Source organism: Ceratosolen solmsi, unplaced genomic scaffold, assembly GCF_000503995.2.
Source record: "Ceratosolen solmsi marchali unplaced genomic scaffold, CerSol_1.0 scaffold6, whole genome shotgun sequence".
NCBI classification, from domain to species: domain Eukaryota; kingdom Metazoa; phylum Arthropoda; class Insecta; order Hymenoptera; family Agaonidae; genus Ceratosolen; species Ceratosolen solmsi.
In genome coordinates, this window is record NW_011948414.1 from 5,150,921 (window position 1) to 5,177,749 (window position 26,829).

Below are 26,829 nucleotides of genomic sequence, written 5' to 3' on the forward strand. Positions count from 1 at the left end.
AACTGATCGATGAAGAAACTAAATAGGGCAGAGAGAATTATGGGGATGTGCAAGCTAGCAAAAAGGAAAGACGAAACTCTTAGATTGTTGTTGTAAATCACTGGTGCGAAGCTCTGTCGATAAGTAGTCGTTCTTGTATAGAGCTACGTGATTTTTGCACCTTAACTGGTTATGGCTTGGTGAACGTCGTTAGCTAATCTTGGAAATTTTTTTATTGAATTCTATTAACTAATAATGATTTTGACTTTTAATTTTAGTTGCATTCAAGTATAATATCAATAATTTTATAATGTTAAAGAAACGAAAATTTTTTTTAATTAATCAAGCTAATATTTTATATATATATATATATATATATATATATATATATAACGGAATAATTATTTTATTTTGTTTTGTAAATCTTTGAGAATAATTTGAGGAAAGATAGTTTTATATTTTATATTATTATTCATTCAATTTATATATTTAATATACAAATTCAAAATTTATTTATAATATATAGATTAGCATTTTTGTTTTCTCAAAATTATGATATTGTTACTTTATATTTATATTTATTCCTATTGAGCCTTTCATTTACGCATAATAATTGCGAGATTGAATATATTAAATTATGCTACGGGACGGCATACGCATTCAAGAAAAATTTATTTCGAGACGATTAATAAGTGAATGCAATTTTGATATTGTATAAATTGAATATTTTTCCGAAGTATTTTATGAAAAGATAATAGAAAAAGGTTCTTCGTATTTTAGTGTGTGAAGCTGAATTGAACTATAATAGTCATTACTGGCTATTCTAGCGGTCTGTTTTAACATTATTACATTATTTGTATACACTTGTATCCTATTAAATTATTCCATGTTAGTTTCCACATTTATATTGTTCATAGTATTAAAAATACAGCTCACGATTCGTTTCAAACCAAATTGATTTTCAGTAATACGCAAAAGAAGATTCACTTATATATATATATTCTTCATGCATTGTGTGGAAATGTCATTTTAGATAAATGATAAATATTGAATTTATTATTATATAAAACTAATAAGTATTGAAGAACATTATTACAACTATAGTTAATTTTAAATATTTTTATTCAAATCGATATAAATGTTGTAAATATTTTTTTATGCATAATGTTTTACTTTTTTTTTTTTTTTTTTTTTTTTTTTTTTTGTTTTGGTGTATTAATTATATTTTGTACAGAATATCTATAACATGTATATTATTTTCTACTTAGGATATTCTTGTCTAATACGTTTAATTAAAAAAAGTACTTATTTATATTACTCAGCTATATATCTCTATTTTAATTTTTCTTTACATAATTATTTTGTATATTACAATTTCATTCTAATTCATGATTTAAACATTATTAAAATTAGAGTATAATAAGAGGATGTTTTATTCTTAATTTATATTTCCTTTATAAAACTTAAATATTATATACATTTCAATTTCTATTAGGTTTAATTAATTTGAAAAAATAAAATAGCTTTATAGTTGAATAATTTCATAATTAAATTTAAATTCATTTTACTATATTTATAGTATCATTTTTGAAGTTACGTATTTATTAGCATTTATAGGTAGTGAAGCCTTTAATTTTTATATTATTTTTATTATTTTACATATATAATTAAATTATAGACATAAGTATATTCAATATGTAAATTCAAATTTCATTAAATTGAATATTGTAATATGTTTCGTTTTTTAAATGAAATTATTTATAATACAAATTATTTTTTCAATTTTCTATGTCTTTAGATGGAAAAATATACGCGCCAATATTTTTAATTTTTTCCAAATTTACTTTTACGAAAAATAATTAAAATGTTTTGCATACTAGTAATAAGTTATTCAGCCTATGATTATACAATTTTAGTACATCAATTAGTCTCACATTTATTAAGAAAATAAGTGATGTCACTCTGCCCCAAAAATTTTTGATCAGTTAATGTAGTAATTCTAAAATATATATTTTTATTTCAATTTAGAATATGTAATCATTATAAATTTCAATATATATATATATATATATATATTCCTACTAAATTTCAGTTACATTTCAACTAACATAAGGATATTTGTTTATTGAGTAATGATACTTATATATATTATTATGTATTCGAGAATAATGAAATAAATTTTAAAGAATGTATTTAAGTATTAGACATGCTGCATGTTCAATATTAGCTAATCTATAAATAATTATTATTAATCTTAGTTAATCTAATTTAATTTAAAAATTCATAGTTTCTTACTAATAATTTATTATAGTTTTTTTTCTATTTATGAACAAAAAAAAATTAATATTGAAAGCTTTTAATAACATTAGTTACGATGCTTATTTTATTTTCATAATCTATCGATGCAAGATTGATATATCAAGGCAGTTGATCTACAAAAAAAACTGGTGTATACTCTAGGACTTAGCATAGCTAATGTAAGATTCAGCTGTTTCTAGCGCTCTCCAATCTTACTAAGTGCTGGCGTTATTCAGCAGTAAGTATATTATGTTGAAAAGAAAATAAAGTGAGATTTAAATTACATGCATATATATATATATATATACATGAGAAATACTGTATATTATATATATATATATTTAATGGTTTACGATTTAATGTTATTAAATTAATCGATTATAATTAATTATGAATTAATGATCCTATGTATAATGAATATATAATGTATAATTATTTATGATAATGTTGAGCATTAACCATATCTTGATAAATAAGTATAAAAATATTCATTGAAAAAACGTATTTTAGTTTATAATCCTATTTAAATTGCAGTTATTAATATATACAGTTATTTCCAGTAATTATTGTATAATTTATTTGATTTCATAAAGTCACATATATAAATATAGTAAATACAAAATTGTATATAATTTTATCATTAATAAAGCGTGTGCACCCAAAAAAAAAAAACATTAATATCGTAAAAGGAAAGGAATAAATAACAAAAAGATAGGTAATTACAACAAGAGATGCATTAAATTTATACTTTTATCCAAAACAATTTTCATGTATTTGTGTAATTGGTCATAAAATTTAGAATATGAAAAGACACATGACTAAAATTCTTTATGGGCATGATTCATTACGTCTGCCAAGTCGTGTTGTAATAATTAACATTGAGTCTTAAATGTCACGTGCATAGATCTATTACGTAATTCCGATAATAGATGTCTTTTACAACGAACAGCTTCTTTAAAAAAAATCATTGTTTCCGTATATTAATAATTTATATACTACTTTATATTCAGTTAAATAACTTCTTCACTTAATGACTTTACGCTTCCGATACTTTCATATAACAAGAAATTTAACATTGAAAATTCTTTCAAAATGTAAAATATTAAAGAAAATAATAGTGATAAACCTGATAATTATAATATATTTTTATTATATTATGATTATATTATGATTATAATATATTGATTAAATGTCAAGTATATAAATACATATACTACATATTATAATAAATGCACAAATGTTATATGCGTCTTTTTGAATTTACAATAAAATGGAAGATTTATGAAATTTACACAATTTAAACTATCTTTGGGAAAAGAGTAAATCATAAATGTAAAGAGTAAAAGGTTAATATCGCATTTGAAGACTTTCGGTCGAATGATGTGACTTTTGCAATGTAGGTGAACCTTTATAAAATTCACAAATCATTTTTATTACCATTATATGCTCTAATAATTATTTAATACAATTATATTAGACTAAATGAATTATGAATTTATTTTATAAAAATATATAATCCATGCGAATGAGAAGGAATTTTGAAGAAGAAAACCTAATGTAAATCAATATTACTTAAATTTAATAATGCTATTGTAGCAATGTTTATCACAAAAATATAGCGCGAGAATGTTACATTAACATATAAACACGTTTAAATATGTCGGTGTAAATGTGTTGCCGAACGCCGATCGATTTTCGGGGTGTGTGGAACAATTTACCTTCAGGTGTGATTTTTATGTGATCCTGTGATAAAGTAAGCAACGCCAGGTTGTAATGTCTAGCGTGTCATTCATCGTTTGAACTCGTCACGTGTTTAGACGCACGATCACGCGTGAGTCACGTTCGGTACATCAGCTGCGCTGTGTTGTGTGGGAGCGAGAGATAGCGATCGTACGAACGCCAGATAATTTAAGAGACTCGTTCCTATCTTCTTTTGTGCGCCACTTGCTGGGTCATGACATCCCTACTTTGTTTCTTTCTTTCTGTTTTCTTTGTTCTCTCTACTTGATTGTTATACATTTATTTTTGTATAAGTCGAGAGCGGTGTGTGAGGTTTTAACTTTTAATATCAACGACATTAATATTATCTTGCGAGAGTCAATTTGACAAACTGATTTGGTATGGTGTATACGAGTAATTTAATATTGAAAATGAAATTAATAGGAAAAAGATATATATCAATTCGAATTAGTTTGCGTTTCAGGCTTAAATAATCGTAACTTTATCCAAATCTATAATAATTAAATAAACAATACAATTTATTTTTAATATTTTTGGTATTTAATATCTTTCAATTTTATATACAATATATTCTAGTATTAATACAGTATAATCTACTTTTAATACATAGTGAATTTAATGATTTATAGGTCCATGTGATTGATATTTTTAACTTGGAGAATGTTCACGAATATCTAATATCTCAGATTAATAGGCCTATACAATTGTTTGCTGGTCACTCAATCATTGCAGGCCCTGTTTTTATCTTCGAATATACATAGCTTTCATTTTTATTAGTCAATGATTTACACATTTATGGATGCGATGTATCCAAGTCATTGGTTTAACTATCTACTAATGCAAAATTATATGCTACGAAATTGTATGGTACTATTTTTTTGCCTGTTATATTTGCTATTAACGACTCTACATTGTTTATAATTTATAAATGATAAACCAATAACTAACCAACACAATTTTGAAAGAAAATCCATTATTTTTTAAATTTAATTTAAAGTATAAAGTAAATTGAATAAATACATCGATAGTATCAATTAGCCTTACTTTTTCAGTATCTTCGCTATATGTATCCAATGTAAATATAAATGTATATATATATATATATATATATATATATATATATATATATATATTTTTTTTTTCAAATAAAATTACAGATAGATGAGTTGTTAGTTAATACATTGAATTATATATTTGTTATTTTTTGAAATGATAACCAATTAATGCTATCTGAAATTTCATTATATATAATATTTTCTAATATGATTATAAGGTTAGTATATTTTAAAATCCCTGTATAAAAGTAAATGATGAATAAACTTGGATTTAAAAAAATTTTATTTTTACAAAGTTTTAAAAACGTCTTTCTCTTTTTATAATATCATGATTATAAACATTTATTTACCTTAAATGGCTTGAGTTTCATCATAGAAAAATTCTTAAGACAGGTACCTAATAAAATTTTCATTATATTATATTGATTAAATAATATTACTCGTGTAGGAATATAGTATACAGTTCATAATTTGTATAAATAAAATATTCTGTATTACCAATCACTTCATATATATATATATATATATATATATATATTGATGAGATTTTAAAATTAAGAATTGCTTCCAAATTCATAATATGAATTAATTATTGCCTATTTAAAATTTATTTACATGCACAAACAGAATAATTTTAATAATGCGTTCAATTTTAATTTACATTATAAAAGTTATTAATTTTCAAATTTTGAATTTGTTAATTATAATTAACTATTTACTGATTCATAAGTAATTTGTTTATTTTAATTTATTATATGTAGCTTAATAATTATGGATATCTATGTAAAATGTTTTGATAAATTATCGTTAATATTCATTTACTTTTAAAGTTCATATTAGTATGTACAATTTAGCCATTAACTGTAGAAATATTTAATATGAATGTTAAAAATATATAATAGATAAAATAACATCCTAATAATTATTATTATTATCATAATTATTCTACATGCAATTTTATGTAATTATCTGTCACTTTTATCAATGAAAAACGGAAGTAGCAAAACTTAAAAATATTTTATCTAAAACATTATAGATAAATAAGTTACAGACTAAGAAATTATTTAGGCATAATGTAAATCAATTATATTCGAACAATTATTTCAGAAACATAATATTTTTTAAATAAATATTATAAAATATATATATTAAAAAATCTTTTTAACGACACTCAATTCTTTTTCATATACTGTAAGAAATAATGGAGAACAAATAAATCTCAGGAATACAGTGGGATTAAGAAAATTTTCGATAGTATGCCAAGAAAATGTGCCAGCGGAAACGGCAACTACAAATTTACCAAAAATTTCAAACTGCGCGATCGATCGAGGTAATATACTCAAAAAGCTTTACCAAGCACTATACAGGCCAAGCATTACCTTGAAATTCAATTGCACATCTACGTTGAATTCGAATTTTAACATGTGTTTTCGCATTAATATATGTATTTCAAATAAGTCTAAAACAAAAAAAAAAAACCGAAAAAAAAAACGAATTGTACTCTCGCTTAGATTGCTGAATTTCGAACTTCCCAAAACAATTTTAAAACGATTTAAAACAACCTAAATCCATTCAATTTGTTATTGTGATTGTAAAAATTTACCTTTATTATTCTCTTACTTATATTTATATTTATCGATAAATGTATAAGTATTTTATTTCAAATCTACTCTTATTAAGTCTATTAAATTACTGATTAATACAAAAAATTCCATTAAAAGTTATGTATTAGTGATTTAAGAGTGAAAAATCTTTATGTTGATAATTTCTTACAATTATTTAATGATATTGCGAAATGTAACGTCTAGACAAATAAAAAATTAAAATTGCAATATTAAATCATGAAGTTTAGCAAAGCAAAAAAAAAACGTTATATAAGACATCATACGAGCACAATATAATATATTACTTATTATGAAAGTAAAAAGTAATCATATGTTATGATCCGTAATATTATAAATTGATAGAATATTTATTAAAGGATTTTAATAAAATGAAAGTACAAAGTAAAATATTTATGTTGTAATGCCAGATATATAGATAGCTACATGCTGTCTTAAATGAATATTCGTAAAAAATATTATGCATAACCTAAAATCATTAAGAGATATTACAATATTGAATTTTATTAATATCAGCTATGCTCCGACATTTTAGATACGATTTTGTATTATAATTATATATTTTAAAATAACAGATCTATAATTACATTAAATTCTTATCTAAAGTTTAAATTGAAATTGATATATTGAATTTTATGTTAATGAATTGTTTATTATTTTCAAATTTCAATTCAAATCAAGCAAGCAAATTTTTCACCTTATATTTGACATTTTGGAAATAAAAAAGTTTATGGAAATCAGTAATAAAGTATTATAAAAGTTTATCGATTGTGCGATTAGTATCGTAATACATATTATCACGTTTATTCAAAGTGATCGATTAATAATAAATGTGATCAATTCATAAATTAAGTTTTGTATACGCATTTTTATTGTACAGTGAAAATAAACTTTCAACGTTGCTAAGATAAAAGTCCTTGAATGTAGCCACTACAGCTAGCACATTTTTCGAAATTGCATAAGTGATCTGAGTACGATTAAGAATCAATATACCATTAATCTTGTAAAATATCAGAATTTTATGTTAATGGTAATATTATGAATATACGTAAGTATGTATAATGGACTTCGTACAATTTCCACGTTAATGTTTTATTTTGCAATTTTGAAAAATCGAATATAAGATATTTGACATAAATTGAAAAGTTTAACATGTAAAATAAATTGAAGAATGAATGAGAACTTGAAATTTTTTCAAATTTTTTTTATAACAAATAAACATCAATATTCATGAAAACAGGAACAGAATTTTAAAGCTTACAAAATCATATATTTCACAAAACTGTAAAACGTCAATATTTATTTAATATTTATCTATTGCTAAACAAATTATGTAATGCAGTTTATTTTCCTAAATTTATTTTATTTATTTATAACAAATGTAAATGTAATTTTTATCATAGAATAGTATTGATATCTATTTCTTCACATTGCATCAAGTTTATTAATTTATTCAATATGTCATATTTAATAAATAAATATCTTTATTCCTATTTATTTCTATTGGAAACACATTCACGGATTCTTTTTCCATAATTATTTTAGTAATGAGTTTTTATACATATGTAAATTGACATAAAAAGTTATTGCGAATGCCATTTAAATAACTATTTATTTATATATGAATGTAACTTTGATAATTGATCGATCATTGTTTTTATTATATTTGATTAATATTCAATAATATGAGATTTATACCCAACTACATTAAGTATTTTTATTTTTTCGTTATTTTATTATACTTAACAGTTAAAATACCTTTGTAATGAACTTTTATAGATAAAATAAAATTTATATTCCATTTGATTATCTGTTCTCCTCAATCTAATTTGATAATTGATTGTTATGTACGGAGGCTTATATATTTTTTTTTATTATTTTTTCTTGTATCATTAATTGGAAGATAAATATATTTATTAATAGTACTTGTGAAAAAAAGTAATTACTTATAAACAATAATTGGAATAAAAAAATTAATTTAAAATTGTAAAATACTACTACGGTAATAAACTAGAATATTTTTCATAATTGTATTATAATTTTATTCAACAATATTGAAATAATAATAACTTATGTTTTGTTAGTTTGGAAATAATTATTAACAATGTTAAAGAAATGAAATCCTCATAATTCATATTGTAATTATTCTTTATACTTATTATTGATAAATATTTTTCCAAAATTGAAATATTTGTAGGTACAATGACAATTAATTTTTTTTTTTTTTTAATAATACATCGAATTATCTAATTATTTATACTCAAAAATAAAAGATTTTATTTTGTTAAGTGATAACCAATATAAAAATCTTGTATCTAAAATATAAAAACCAATATAAAAATATCTAAAAGCTGAACCCAATAAAGAATACTGCTTCATTTAAAATGTTTACAACTATATTTGTAGAATATAATTATTTTTATTTAAAACTACTTGCTTCTAATGAACGGGGAAGTAATTCATTCAGAAGGCAAGGTTGACATAAGTTACTTTTTCTCGTAGTTTTAATGGATTCAACAATTTGTATTAAATGTAACAAATTGAATTTTTAGCTTCTATAGCCGGCAAGCTATAATTAAATCCTAAAAGGTCTATGTCTTATAAAATATTTATTTTATCAAATCGTATATTTAATCAACGTAAACAAATTTTAATTAAAGCTGTAATATTATTTTAATTCATTTTATTGTGGTGTGTCTTTCTTTTTCATTCGTTATAGAAAAAAAAATTTATATTTAATAACGTTTTTATATTTGGAATTTTTTTTCTCCTGTTATGAGGCTAAATATAATAAATTTTAGTAGTAATTACAACGACCTACTAAAAAATAAAAATATGCTTGACTTCGTGAAAAATTTAATATTTTTATCATGTTTTTAAGGCACATATTATATTCTATTTCTAAAGTTAATTTTTTAACTTATAATGCTTATAATGCATATAATACACACTTATAATGCTTTTTTTTTTTTTTTTTTAATAACTATGAAAGTTTGCTGATATTATAAACTTTAATAATAAACAGGTAATCAAGCCAATTTTCAATATTATAAATATAAATATTTTCAATTTATAAGTTGTAAAGTATTATTCATAAATTACGATAATAATATTGGAATTAAATATTTATATGAAATAAAATATATAAATACTTGAATTTTTTTATAATTTCAATAATAAATTACGTAAGATGTAAAAATACCTGTTATATCTCATTATTTATAAACAATATAAAAATAAAAATAATAATAACGGAAAATTTACATATCACATCAATATTATTAGTAGGTAATCTTTTTTACTATATTGTACTATTAAATTCATTAGTCGTTTTCAGCATTATTTTTCAATGCTGTATTATATAATTTATCCATAAGTACATTTACATACATATGTGAATGCGTGTGTAATTATAATAATATAATACATGTACGGAAATGTCAACTTGAACTAAAGTTACAATTGAATGTACAGAAACCCCATTGTTTGCCAAATTTTGTGACTAGCATATATATATATATATATATATATATATATATATATAACTAGCAAAAGAATAATAATTTTATCAATTTACGTCACAGATAATTATATTTATACCAAAATTGTAATTTTTTTCGATGAAAAACTTTTCATAAATATTTGTATTTAAATTATATAAAAAATTTGTATACCTTTAATATTTTTGCAGGAGTATATGTGCTGCTTCACGGATTGTATGCAGTAAATAAATATTTCTATAGTTTAAATATGACTCTTATAATAGCGTAGTATATTCATATAAATTCTATTGCATATAATTTATTGAACTGCTGCAAATTAACACTTATTAGAAAATATCTACATGTCTTACACGTGCCGTAAGACGATTCACTCGCTCTTACATATGCAGACAATGGAGATAAATACACACATCGACTTGTAGTGAAGTGCATAGACTAACTGGACGTCGCGAAGAGGCACATTATTAGCAAAGAGCACGAAAACGAATATCTTTTTTCTTTTTGTTAATTGCTGGTATTCATTCGAGTAAAAATGACCGACGGATACTGAATGTTATCGGATAATATAATACAAGTAAAACGCGAGCATGTGTCCGCGCGAATCCAATGAAGGACCTGTTCTGATGCCCGTTGTGAGTTGTGCTATGTACCAGCTTGTGCAGCTATAAAAGAGAAAGAAAGAGGGGGGAAATTTTCCGAAGTTTTTATAATAAGCTTTGAGTAAGCGAGGAAAGGTCAAGGGTTTATTTGCGAATATAAGTCGACAAGTATGAGAAACAGATTCAAAACCCGACTTAGTTATTCAATTCCACAAACTCCATCTATTAATGTCATTCGTCGTGTGTGCTTTTCATTTTGTGGGTGATTGATGAATTTTTAGTTTTATATGAAAACAAAAAAAAAGCCTATTATTTATTTCAAGTTTAAATATAAAATACATTATCTTAACACGCTTAAAGAGTGGCAGAGTTGAAATATATCAAAATAAAACTATAAATATTACAATTCAACGATTAAAATACATTTGAAAAGTTAATTTAATTTATTAAATTATAAGGAAATTTTATGAAGATCTTTATGTATGTTATGGCAAATTTACGATATTACGATGTTTTGTAAAAAATATGACTCTTGAAATACAATAAAATATAATAATTTCATGTTCTTACCATTAGAACAAAAACATATTATTCATTAAGAATAATTTTTCACATTAAAATATATAATTTAAATTTAAATATAAATAAATTTATAACATTTATTATTGATATTGAAAATAATATTAATATTTAAAATCTATGTATATTATTTTTTATTTAAATAATTTTAAATAAAAATACAATAAAATATAATAATTTCATGTTCTTACCATTAGAACAAAAACATATTATTCATTAAGAATAATTTTTCACATTAAAATATATAATTTAAATTTAAATATAAATAAATTTATAACATTTATTATTGATATTGAAAATAATATTAATATTTAAAATCTATGTATATTATTTTTTATTTAAATAATTTTAGTTCGTTGTCAGAATTTATTACCTTCTAAAAAGTTAAATAATACTATTTGGAATAATATATTAATTTACAATAATAAATTATTATTAAAAAAAATTTTATAATATCTTGAATTTATAATTGAATATATAATTTTGAACTGTAAATAATAATAGATATAAATTCATCAGGATTTATTCCCTATCAACATTTTTTATTAGATTTTCTTACGTCTAATTCATTTTTGCTGTAAAAGTAATTAATATAATTTGTACATATCATTATGCAAGTAAAGTAACTCTAATAATTGAATGTTAATTTTATTTAACCTAGTCGACTTCTTATTGAAAATACCAGGTTAATAAAATATGACTCTATAGGTATGTAATTAAATTTAATCATTTACTGATTTACTATTTATCACGCTGATTTTAATATTAAATTAACGAATTGATACATTTGTTTAATCATAATAAATTTAATTATAAGCAGTATTTACAAGTGATATTATTATAAATAATAAATTTAATACATAGACTTCAGAATTAAAAATAAATTATGTATATCAGTAATTGATTTAATATTCATAAAGAATTTTCATTTTACAGATACTATTATTAAATAAGTATTGGCGTCAAATACATTTGCATAAATACATATATGATATAAAAAATAGTTTTATTACAAGTAGCTATTTATAATAATTTAACAAAGTTTTTTTTATATAAACTTTATTCACTGACAATATTGTTGACACTAATGAAAATAAATATACGCGTGTGTGTAAACATACATTAATACATTTCTTTATAATTATAAATAACGGTCGAACGTAAACTATTATAGTCAATGTAAAGAACGGATCACAATTAAATTTCTTTTTAAAAGGAATAATTAAAGTATTATTGTGAAATTTAATATGAATTAGAAAAATTCTTTTCGTATGAAAGTACATCGATACAATAAAGTCATTAAATTTTTCCCTATTATAATTGATTAAAAAAAGTGAAATTATATAGTTTACAAAAACTTAAATAAACACCGATAAAAGACTCTCTTATTAAAGAAACGTTTCTTCAAAAATAAATCTATGTGTGATATTTTATGTAATATTCTAATAATAAATTATTTTAAATTCAAGTAATTCAAGCAGTTCATTTATTAAATTATGCTCATAGTTTTAAACCAATGGAAAGAGATAATATTGAGAAAGTATTTTAACAATTTCGTCTAATTTATTTTTAAAATATTTATAAAGGTTTCGTTCGATTTTAATCATAATATAATAATTATTTAAATTTTTTATTCTATTTATTTTTAAATTATTTATTAAATATCCATTGCATTATTCTTATAATTTTTATTTGTATGAATTTCATTTATTAGTTTATAGATGGGGTCAATAAATATTAAAAAAAATTAATGTAAAGAAATTTTTTTATACGAAATGCTATTAATAATAATAATATATATATATATATATATATTGAGAGAGAGAGAGAGAGAGAGAGAGAGAGAGAGAGAGAGAGAGAGAGAGAGAGAGAGAGAAAGAGAGAAAGAGAGAATGAAATATACATATCTGTAAATAGGATCAGATCGAATTTTTTATTTAAATTATTCATATATATAAAAATATATTCACACTTTATGTTATGAATTTCCTAATAAACTAATAAGATTTCGTTAAATATTTTTGTGATAGTAAAGTTTTTACTAATAATAATTTAAACCTTAATATAAACATTATTAGTAATAAATATCTTGATGAAAAGTTTATAATGATGATTTCTTGAGCTCATATAAAATTGTTAAAATAATATTTACATGTATTATTTAATCTAGAAATATAATTTGATGTTTTATGAAATATATGCATGTATATTTTCTAAAATTAATTTTGTGCAGATTGTTTTTTGATTTTGTGAATAATGAAATATATAAAATACCAATCATAGTATAATATTAATTTTCAACAATAGTTTTATTATTTTAAGTAAAGAAAACTATACTCTAATATAGTATAACGAATTTAAGTGAAATATTTTAATTTCATGATATTGTATTTAAATAGTCTACTGAATAAACTATAAAGGAATTTCTAAATTACATAGTAAATACGCAAAGCAGATAATTGTAGAGGTTGCGATTCTTAATTAACAAATTTTCACTTTGAATGTGACAAATAATACAACGATATAATTTTGTTAAATAGAAACTCATAATAATATGTTATTTTAATTTGAAATAACATTAATTTTCATTTTGAAAAATTAATATCTTTATAAATTAAGTTTTTTAATTTCATTTTATATTTGCAAATTTCAAATACCCTAATTATATTTTGATCTAACAATAAATAATAAATTAATGGCCTATGTGTATTGAATTACTTTTATATAAATAAATATACTATTTTTATAGTTTTTTCTTTACTTGCCAATATATTTACATTCTGTTATTTTTTTTTTGTTCTTCCTCAATTTTGTAGTTATGTTCATTAAGCGAAGGCACTTTTATTTTTATTAATTTATTATCCCATTTATCCATATATATATAGATATATATATATATATTGCCAATTTTATGGGACAATTAAAGTTAGAGATGCATAGTTTCATTTCTAGCTCTTACGTAGCCGAGGATCCTCGCGAAGATTACTTTGTCCTTGATTGTAATTAAGTACGCTTGCATCCAACGATGGCGTTGAATCGTCACATATATAGATACTATTGATGGTACAGCTTAGTTAGCACCTATATATATATATATATATATATATGTGTGTGTGTGTGTAAATTGCTGTTCTAAACCTTTTAATTACGAGTGCATTTACATGTTTGCGATCTTTAATGCACTGGTATTTAAGTAACGAAATGACCAATTACAAAATATAAAATTCTTTTTAAATTAAGATTTATAATAAATAATAGTTACACTAATTTTTTCAAATACCGATTCATAACCGATGGTTAATGTTAATTTTCTCTTTGATTATGATATAAATATTAATGATTAATCGAATTGATTTATTTAAAATATTAATAATAAATTTCGTAAATAGAATAATAATTAAAATTAAAACTTTTTAGTAAGTTTTTAATCTAATTTTTATTACTCCTCTACCATAATATTAAATAAATAAATCTTTGTCTAATTAAAATTAATATACATTGGCATTTATCAAAATTTAATACAGTATTTAAATACATTTCTTTTTGTTATAATACAAATTTGCTTTGGAGTTCTGAAATGAAAATTATACACGATGGGATGTCTGCATGTAGAAATGCATGTTTGGCTCACTCACTTGTATGAAAATTGTTGGGGGTAGTGGTATGTCTGTCAGATTATATGCACATGTTTAAAATTGTATCAGTAATTTAAAAATACATTAAATCTTATTTGCTTTAATTACTTGAATCTATTGATATATAAGATAAATGTTTATAATAGTATTTCCAGGATAAAATAGCAGACGAAAAAACTGATAGATTTGAAATAGCATTAATAATTAATTTTTAATTATCATGTTATAAATAAATTCATTCACGGATGAAGATAAAAATGTTTTAAGTTGAAAAATTTATAGTAAAATGAATACGTTTATTAGAATTATGAATATATGTCAGTTAATGCATTATTTTATAGTTAAATAATAGTGATAAAATGTGTATTATCATTTATAATGTTATTATTATAAATATAATAATATTATGATCTCTGTTGACCTAATGTTCTTTAAACTCAAATACTCAAATTTTTTAGACGTTTAAAATGTTTTAAAAGAAAAGATTTATTTCTTAATATTTAGTTAGTCGAACACAGATATATGTTCTTCAAAATGATATTATAAATGTTTTGCAAACATTTTTTATATTTTATTTATAAATAAATAGTGCGAGAAGTTATTTTATATACTATTAATTCGTTAATGTCGCATGAAAAATATTGTTTAAATTGCATGGAATTAATTTAGATCCTTATTTTCAATAAAGTAATACAAAATAAAATTTAATTATTATGGTAATAATGAACGAAGATATTTTCATATTGTAATTACTAATAATTCAGATATTTAGTATACGAATAAGTTTTATTTAATCATTATCTATTAACCCTCTGATAATTAATTAGTTAATTATCATTTTTATAATGTATATATAATAATTATTACTTAATAGTGTTAAATGTAGTATACATTGGCAAGTGAAATAGTAATTCTTATGTAAGTTGATTACTCGCTTATATGACTATTTCATTTTTGGTCCCTTAAATTTTTACACCATGTAAACTATATACTCATGGTATTTAAAAGAAATAGACATATATACTGGAGTATATCTGATAAAGATTGATGCTATTAAAATATATTTAAAATTTTGATTAGAACTTTGCTAAGTACCTTATCAGACATCTCGAATTTGTATAATTCAGATGTATGTAAACGCGCGCGTGTTTATTATCTGTACAAATTTATTATTATGAATTCATATTTGAGAAAAGTTTAAGTTCGAAATTATTATTACGAGTTGAATTTATCGAACTTCATGAAAAATAGAAAAACATAAATATGAAAAGATTTACAAAAAGAAACTGAACGATTATTTAGCTATTAGACATACCAACCTCTATGCTAGAGATTAATATACGATAATTTCCTTAATTTAGCGAATATACCGAGGTCATTGCTAATTATTAACAATTGAGACGATCTTATAATTTCATGAATGAATTTCACGAAATTATTGACTGTTAATAAATTAATTTTATTAACTAAAAATCGCTACCAAAGTAGGTTTAAATAAATTAAGCAATTTTATGATTCAGTTTAAATTTGGTTTTAGATTCAATTAGTAAGTAGAATGTTACAAAAGCAAGGTGAACTGTGCGTGTGCGTAGCCATAACATTGGAGAGTACTTGCGAAGTACATATGGCATTGACTAGGGCGGGGCCCAGTACCAACATATAGGGTCATAAACATGCAAGATGTGCGAACTTGTGGCTTACGGTAGATCTTTTCTAAATTATCTAACCAGTATGGCATATTCGGATAAACTTGATAAAAAATGCTCAACGAATTCAGGAACTTAGTTTGGACAGTAAAAATATGCATAAAAATTTGTTAAATTATTGAGATTTTGCTGGTAAAGTTAGTTTTAAAATGGATTATTTATACGCGTTAAAATGTAATTATACAACTGAAGTAAAATATATTGTGAAAAAGATGTAATATAAAAATTCCTTTTCGTGCAATAAATAATTGTGAGCGCGAATGACATAAAAATGGACGATTGTTTAAAAGAAATCTTGATTTAAAAAATTTTTTATTAAAACGATTTATTAAAATGATTTAGTAAACTTATGATAAACGATGTTATATCGAACCTGTCACATTTTGTTTAAATAGATTAAGGATCATTCGAGTTTTAGGAAAAATATATGATATATGTGATATTTTTCACGATATTTCTCATGAAAAATTTTGTAACTGTATGCTACGAAGAGTGTATATTACTTTAATTATGAGAATTGATTGAGAATTCATTTTATAAAATGATCAGATTTAATTCATAGCAATTTTAATTAATGCCAATTGTTTTATAAATATTTGAAATTATTTATTAAAATAGCTTTTAGAAAATAAGTATTGACTACAAAATGATAATTTTTATCCGCTCTAATTTATATATCTTGTCTACGAAAAAAGATTTTTTAAATCATCATTAGATCGAAGCATTTACAAGAAATTTATCAATATGTAAAGAATTCAAACAATTTTTGTTAATTATTATAATCTGATTTTGCTAAATATATAACCTATCGAAAAAATATATAGAGTGAACTATAAGAATCACTGTTTTGATATCAATAAAAATTTGTATGAAATATCAACCACAAGATAACAAGAATCAATCAAAATACGGATCCAAAGCTTTGTCGAATACAAGTTGTGATTAGATGTAAGATCATCAGTGCAGCGGTGTCAATAAATAAAGGGAAACGAACTCGAATGTATTTCCTGATCATACAAGGTCAAGTTTAGTTATCAATGAGAAACAAGGCAGAGTGCAATTTTCGTCAGTTTCTTTAAAATTTACAAATCAGGGTAGAAAATAATGAAGAGGCGTATGTAAATAATAAACGTGAACGAAAATCAAAGTTGACTACAAAGACGAATTGTACAGATAGTACGCACAAGAAAAACAAGTTTCTACAGTATTTAAATTTACACTGTATTTCAATTATTTCATGATTCTCTCATGTGTGTTAAAGTTAACCTTGTTATTTATTGATTTGAGCACGTATTAACAGTAATTAGGTACAAAATAACAATAAAGTAAATCTTTGCTTAGGTCCATGTATGCGATCACTTTTAAAAGAATGAATTTGAAAGAGATATATTTATTATAGATTACATTATTCCTAGAGTAGTTGATTGAAATGTGTAGTAATTATGATTACAATCAGATATTATGCAATATATATCTATTAATATTATTTCGTAAATAAAATTTGTCGATAATATATTTATAATACGAAATACATATTTATATTTCAATTAAAGTTTATGCAATGATTTATGGAAATACTGCAAGTATTAGGAAATGCTTATTGGAATTATTTAGGTAATACAAAACTCTGAAGATATATGGAAATCGTATATCGAAGATTTAAAGGCTTAATATATATGTAGAAATTATACTGAAATAGTTTATATGGAAATACGATAGATACGAACTTCAAATTTTGAAGAATTCGTTGTTGTGGAAATCAATATTTTACTAAATAAATTTAAACGGATATTTAAAATTGCCATTGCACGAGATTTATTATTCAAATAATATGAAATTTGTAGTAAAAATATTTGATTAAATGTCACGCTGTAATAATCCATTCTATTAAATATTTCTTCAATTAACAGTTTCAATCCCACCCTGCTTTTTCTAATTGACATTGTATATAAATAATAATTATCGTTAACTAGACATTCATTCAAGCCACTTCAATCAATGATGAAATATCACATCGTTCCGCGTACATATAAGCAAACGAATTGCCTTCAGCGAGGTCAATCTGAATTGCGTGACAACAATCACGCCGAGGGATGGCTATTAACTTCTGGGTTTTGCTCATCTAAGTTCTTAGTTATTTGTTGAAAATTCATATTGACGAGCGTACTTGTAATAAGGCTAACGATATGCTATAGATAATTATCTTTTATAAATTTGATGATTTATTTATGATTAAAAAAAAAAAAAAAAAAAAAAAAAAAAAAAAATGATAGATTTGTGAAGATATAATAAGTCGATGTATTAAAGGTATGAGTATATATTCATTTGAACAGGGAGATAAAATAGGAAGTGAAATTAAAAAAAAAAACGTACATCAATATTTTTCAATTGCAGTTATCTACAAAAGAGTTGTTACTTAGTATCAGGTATAAAAGTATTCTTATAATCTAAATGTCAATCATTATAAACAAATTTGTAGTAATCAGTGAGTATAGATATACAATAGTAGTTGAAAATTAGAAGATGTAATTGTCAATTATGTAATAAATAATAAAAACGAAAATAATAAAATTCAAATGAGAGGACTAAATGTCAATTACTTTTAAATGTTGGTTTATAAAAGTTATTGATTTTTATGGATTCAATTAATTTACGATGGGAAGCTAAGGAAGCTTTGATTGTTTAAATTATAAAATAGTTTGCATTCATAATTACAACTAACATAAAATTATTGATAAATATCAAATAGATTTTATTTTTTGTTTTCCTGATTACCCGGTAAAAATCTAGACGCTTAAAAGATTTTATTCGTCAAACAGTTATTTTAAAATACATTTTTAATTATTTTTCCATTTATTGATATTTTTTAGATATTTTTGTAAAGATGAACGAATTAAGATTCAGAATCGAATCAGAATATTTCAAAGATAAATAAAAATATTAGTTTGTTTCGAAAAAAGAAAAAAAAATATATATATATACATACGCACATATAAAAAGTAACCATATGCTTTTAAAAAACTATATTATAGATAACAAAGTTTTAACAAATTAAACTTATATAGAACAAAGATTTTTATATATATATATATATATATATATATATATATATATATATTATAATAATCATAACGTCTTTATAAATTATGTATTTTCTGAAAAATCTCAGTCATTGTATAAGGAAGTTATTTTACAAAATATATGCTACAAAATATGTTACAAAAATAAATATTATTTAACTAAGTTGTGGGAGAAAATGAATTTTAAGCTTAATTGGATAAACTTAATAGGCTTATATCGATCATAAAACCATTAAGAGTACTATTGATAATTGTGCATGGAGATTGATAGTAAAGCAATATATTAAAAGAAAATGACATGTATGATATGATGATGTAAATTTTTATGGTATAAGTATTAAATTAAGTTTATTTTTTTTCAAAAACCATACGAATGATATTTCATCATAGATCAAAACGTATTAGGTTCATATTAATTAATTATCCTTCGTTGTATTTCTCAAATATAAAATCATTGTATTGTAATTATACATTTAATTTAACATATACGGATTTATTTAAATAATACTGGGATGATAAATATAAATGAGTATCTTTTATGTATATGAGACATAAGTCGATAACCGAGAGCTTGTAATAAATATATAGAGAAAGTACTACTTTGCTATTTCATTATAATCGAAAAATCTACGCTTATCAAATTAAATCTTACTGTCTAAAAGACTATTGTTGAGGGAAACTAGTGGTTTTATTGATTATATATTATTATATCATAATTTACGCATAAAAGAATAGGTAATTGATATTTAGCTTTAAATAGTTATGCATTTCTAATAAGAAAATGTTGCTTTTAACGTTTCTTTTTTTCTTTTTTTTTTTTTTTTTATTATATATCCAGAGCTAATGTACATACATTAAAATATAGAATTGTAAATAAAACATGAAAAGTTTGTTAATAGTACGGGTTCAGAGGTAATTAATAATTCACATTATGTAGTGTTCAACTAGTCATTACTGAAGCTAAACAAATATTAATTTCATACTAGATAATATTAAGACATTTACATAACTAAAAATAATGCGTAACGTTATAATTTATTTCATTTACTATATTTATTATGAATGAAAACTAATAAATGTACTAAGTTCACAGAGACAATCAACATATAAATGGAAAAGTGTGATTGTGTATCTTCAACAAATATACGTAAGCTTTTAATACATAATGCAGATGAATACCAAAAAAATAAAAGTATGATAAAGCCTTTTTTGTTGACCATAAAGTTAGTATCGGAAATGGAATCGCAAAGACAATTAATTTGACGATAATTCAGGAAGTTGTAATGAATTATAAACAATAATTCGAAAAAATCAATGGAAAATGGTCAAATACTAGCTATTTATATTGACCAATCGGAATATATCTAAATTCAACTTAATTTCGGCTTCGCGAATACTATTAAACGAACTATTAAATGTACTATTTAAAGAATTAATAATTGAATTAAACTCATATGCATAACTAATATTAAATGTAAAATAAATGTTGAACATTACGGCGTAAAATAACATGATATCCATGATAAATACATATATTTATTGAACAATAAAAATATAAAAGATCCTAATTAATTTTACAAAAAAATATAAACAATGAAATACTTTTTAATCATTGCTAGTTTTTGCGTGAACTATTTTATCTACTTTTGAATATCAGAATATTACACTTTATGGGCTGATGGATTAACGGATTATCATTTTGCTTGTCTCTACGTATGTGAAACATTACGAACGTCATTCGTATAAAGAAATAGCAATGAAAATACTGCAAATCGTATAGGTATAATGAGAAAATAAAATCAATTTCCAAATATCATAATTATTATAGTTAATAAGATTAATGATTAATAATAGTTTCGTCATTATATAATATAGATAGATAAATATTTAACATAAAGAAATTGTTTTTTAATTTTTTATCAGTTTATAGGTTGTTTTTCATTTCAACAGCTTATGAAAATAAAAGTTTATAATTAGATACTTGACTGTTTGATGGAACAATAGATTTCCTCTATGTATTATACAAGTTTATGAACGTGTTTTTTTAATCAGATATCCTAATGGTATTTATTATAATTATTAAAAAAATATGCGAAAATATCGAAGGGTAATTGCAAAGATAGATTTCCTATATGTTTTATACAAGTTTATGAACATATTTTTTTAATCAGATATACTAATGGTATTTATTATAATTCTTTAAAAATGTACAGAAATATCTAAGGATAATTGATTATAAGATGAATTATACCTTTTCTTGAATGAGTGACGCCTCACGTTTCTATTTGTGGAGATAACAAATGTAGATAAGAAATACGAATGTTTAGATTAGCGCACCAATTAAATATTTGTAAATAATACTTAACTTAAATACACCTATTAAGGATAAATAAAGTGGTCGTGAAAACAGTGCTGCTGATGATGACTGTTAGGATTATGGTCAATAGTCAAGAGTTTAGTTATTAAAGATACCTACTAATGTGCATAATTAAATTAATATTTTGTATTATGAGATTAATGTTAAGTTATGAGTAAATGTATAGTAATATCAAATATATGTCCATTGAATTACAGAAGTGCAATGTATGACAAATCTTGGAACAGTGACTACAATTACACGTTCTAATAATTTTCAGTGATGGTAATGCCGAATATGGTAATTTATGTATCAGCTCAGGATGCTTTATCTATCAATAGAAGTTTATTAATGTTAATGTCAAAATTTTAAAAGCTTGAGCAAAGCACTCAATGTAGTTGAGTAAGCAGTATGAAGACCGATCAAAACCAATAATTTCTATAATTTCTATAATTTTCAAACTATTTTACTTCATCATTTTTTATATATACTTTTAAATATTATAAATAAATATGATAAATTTGAATAAATTTCAATGACCGGACAATGTATGTCAGCAAATTCATTGTTTTGTGAAATCCAGGATTTTAATAAATATTAATTGATTAATTGATAATAAAATAACTTAAAATAATTAAATAAATTTAATAATAAATGAAGCACTTATTAAGATTTAAAAATTATCTTATTAAGTTCACTATAATTGCGGTAAAATAAGTGAAAATTTGTATGTAGGTTAAAGTTTGTAACTTTTCACTTAAAAGACAATGAAACCATTTTAAGTAAAGGAGCGTATATTAATTAATTAAAAATAAAGAGAATGAATAGTATGTCTAAAGAATATATATATTTTAAATTTTTAATCTTTTTTACAAATTAATATTTTATATATATATATATATATATATATATATTAATTAAATCGTTTTTATTTCTATGCATTTTATAATTTCCTGTTTTCGTTCCGAAAAACTAACTTTAAGTTTATGCTTCGGCTTTTGTTATATGAATTAGAAATACTCGATTTAACTATAAAAGATATGTATTGAAAATATTACGTATTTGAAAATAAATAAATCGATTAAAATTTATTATACGCATTTATGTGTGTAAACAATTCAAAGGAAGAAAATTAATGCCTGGTTATTAATTTATTATGCATTTTGTAAAAATAGTACTATTAAAAAATAATATTATTCAAAAATGTTTTAAGAGAATTTAATTAATTTTTCAAGTTCACTTTAAATATACTTCAGCATAATTGGATTGTACTACAATTTTTTTCTCGGAATTTAGAATTCGATCAAAATCAATCAATAATCGTTCAAACAAAAATCTTTTCTGATAAAATTTCGATAGCTTATGATTATTATATTTCATTACTATTTTATCATTATAAATTATTATTTTTTATAAATAATTAAGAATCTTAACATTTCGTCAGATATGTAAATATATTAAAATGAAAAATTATTATTTATGAGTTTTTAGATTGAAAGAAAAAAATTAAGTAATCGATCTGTAAAATAATTATTTTTATCAATAACATTATAAGTGTTTAACTGTCATATATCTATTGATGAATATAATTATCATTCGTTAGCTTTGATTTAATGAATGAATTATTATAGAATATTTATTTATAATTTTACTTATTGTATAAATTGTCATAAAATATTAAATTAATTCGCTGAAAATTTAATATTACATATTTATTTATATATTTACATATTTCATTTTTAATTACATTATAATTTTCTATACAATGTTTCTTTTAAATAGGTAATTTGTTATTCTTAAAATGTGTATGAAATTCTTGTTATCTTTCTATTACTTAATTTCCTATAATAATCAACTTTTACTATTAAACTAAGGTCTCGTGAAAAGAGTTCACGAATAGAGTTTAATTTCAATTATATTTTATAGATTTGTAAATAAATTTATTTCGATTTTATATAAATAAGTGATTAAATATCGAAAATTCTTTTAAGCAAGAATTGATTAGATTTCATTATGGAGTCTATAAAGATTATAGTCATTGAATCATATTTTTCAATTTAAAAATTATACTATTTATATTATATTATATTTACAAAGTATTTAAGTATTATTAAAATACACAATAATCAATTACATACGTATCCATTTGTCTTAATATGCCTATAATGATGTACCTGCACGTTTATAGTTTATTGCAATTTTTTATATAAATTCTCATGTTAAAATATGTTTGTCATATGATAAGTACGTACACATACTCACGAAAAATAGGACGATTTGCGTTGCGGATATGCTTGTACATGATTGAAGTGGCTGAACACTGCGACGTTCAAAAAGTTACTGGCTTTATGATCATCGGCTACTAGGCACTTCTTAAGTCCTGATAATCAATGACCGTTCGATATTTGCTGTATCAAGTGTATTACATAAATATATTTATGTATGCATGTGCTATGAGAGACATTACCAGGCACGGAATCAAGTCAATCAAGATTTTGCGTTAGGTGATATTATAGTAAATTGATAGAAGGCTTATTGACTTCGTGATTTGTAAAGCTATTGCTTACGTCAATTCAATGTATATGTCCACTAGCAATCTTAATGAATATATTGTTAGAGTGTACAAAGGGATTTGGAAATCTATCTATACGTGTGAATATGCCTTTGAATTAATTGTATGAAATGTTGTAGTGATATTAACGTTAACGTAACATAATTTGACAAATTATTACCGTTTATGATGAATAGTATAATACATTTATAATTTATGAATAATTTTTTATTTGATTTTCATTAATAATTAAATCATCGATTTTCATATATCTTATTATCTAATTATATAATCGGCCCATTTAACTATCAGTTTAATCCTAATAAAATTTTGTAAATAAAAGAAACTATGTTAATTGTTACAAACAATTGTAGATCTTTTATAAATTATTATTTTGAGCAATTATAAATATATTTATTTCGTTATAAATGCATGTTTCGCGAGGTGCGTAATTTTAATATTATGAATAAATTATTTAGTTATTATTATAAACTAGAGCGTACATTATATTGTCAAAATAAAAAACTTTGTTATTTCTCAAAATCTGATTTATTTTAAGATCAAATTCATATTAACTTCTATAATTATAGTCTTTATTTTTCTATCAAAAAAATGTTGGTTAAATAGGACTATAACTGTTTATTTTTTATTCACATAAATAAAATAATAAATGTTATTTTTCTAATTCGTTATTAGTAATATAATCGTTCATTTTTCACAAATGATAAAAGTGTTATGAAGTCATTAGAAAATAAATATATAACCTTACATATGTTATTATTAATTTATAACATAATTATTCATGAATCTTAATATTATTATAAATTAAGTTTATTCGAACTTTAATATGTTATTTACTACTACTTATATAAAGTCCATTATGTTTATGTCAGCTGCTTAAAATTTGACGTAAGTTATACCATTTACTATTCTCTTGTATGGATTTAATGACGTATTTAAAGAAAGGTGAAAAGATAAAATGATATATTATCTTGATTTAATTCATAATAAGTTATAAATGGTTCTTATGAGTTACTTACGCATGTTCTTCACTGACGCTATTAGAACATATTTATGATTTTTAATTCTTTAGTACGTCCATTAGATGGTGAAAAAAGTGGACTTTTTAATCTAATCATTTCAAGCCCTTTACAAACTGAAAAGAATTTATATAAAAGAATCAGCAGAACATTATTCTCTCAGAATTTGTAGTTTAAATACTTTTAATTGAAATACTTTTATATGTCATATAACATTATTTTTCTTTCTCGACTACTTATTGTAAATAAATATATGCCTATGTGCACATTATCTTTCATTATGAATAATAATTGAAATTCATATATTCATAAATTAAAGCTTTTTAAACAAGCATATAATTTATTAAAAATTGTAACGATAATTCCTGCTTTAATGATGTTGATTTATTGATTTTTATGACAAGCAGAGAAGTTATTATCCATGCGTATTCGTTATTTGCTTAATCGTTAACTATTTCGTTTGTAGCTGTTGATATTTCAAGATTTTGAATATCTATTTATATACAAGTTTTATATATCTATCTATTTGAAAGAATTTTAATATTATTTCAAACAGTGAATTTATATATTTTTATTCATTACAGATCAATGCTGGCAGTCTTGTGTAATAAGCTAAATAGAATAGTATTTTATCTTCAATATATTTGTTCCGACAGTATTTTCTGATTGTATATTGCAAGTTTTATCTAAAAAATACAAATTTATCTGTGAGGATGACACTGGCTAAGAATACTCTACTACAGAAGTAAAGTATTTCTCGACTTTCTGTAGTCGTCAACTAGTAAGTATGCGATTCATAGATGTAAGCTGTACGCTATTTCAAGGATTATGTTATCGTATGCTTGAGAGTATGTGACTGTGCACACTCACACGTACAAACAATTGGTGCAGTGATATCAAATCATAATTCCGTTAATGCCTTTAGGTAAGCTAGGCCTAGGTTATGCGTATATAAGCTCGATCGTGTCAGAGAGCCTTATGTGCACGTGCATAACCTTCGTATTGCTTGCTATTTTCTCATTTCAGATTAGTAAATTTCTTGTTTACCGTATTAAAATTTATTTTTATCAATATTTTTGTTTATTT

General features: G+C 22.4%; 1 protein-coding gene across 2 annotated transcripts in view; it reads right to left on the reverse strand.

Moving 5' to 3' along the window:
* The window catches only part of LOC105367883 (sodium-coupled monocarboxylate transporter 1), a 51,814-nt gene extending 27,134 nt beyond the window's left edge, over positions 1–24,680 (reverse strand). Inside the window, exon 1 of one of the 2 annotated variants that reach the window (XM_011506718.1) lies at positions 24,415–24,680. In XM_011506718.1, coding sequence (XP_011505020.1) covers positions 24,415–24,454 — 40 coding nt within the window. In that variant the 5' untranslated portion in view covers positions 24,455–24,680. Of the gene's footprint in view, positions 1–24,404 lie in introns of both variants that reach the window. The other variant, XM_011506719.1, reaches the window with a different exon arrangement.
* Positions 24,681–26,829: the final 2,149 nt, after the last annotated feature.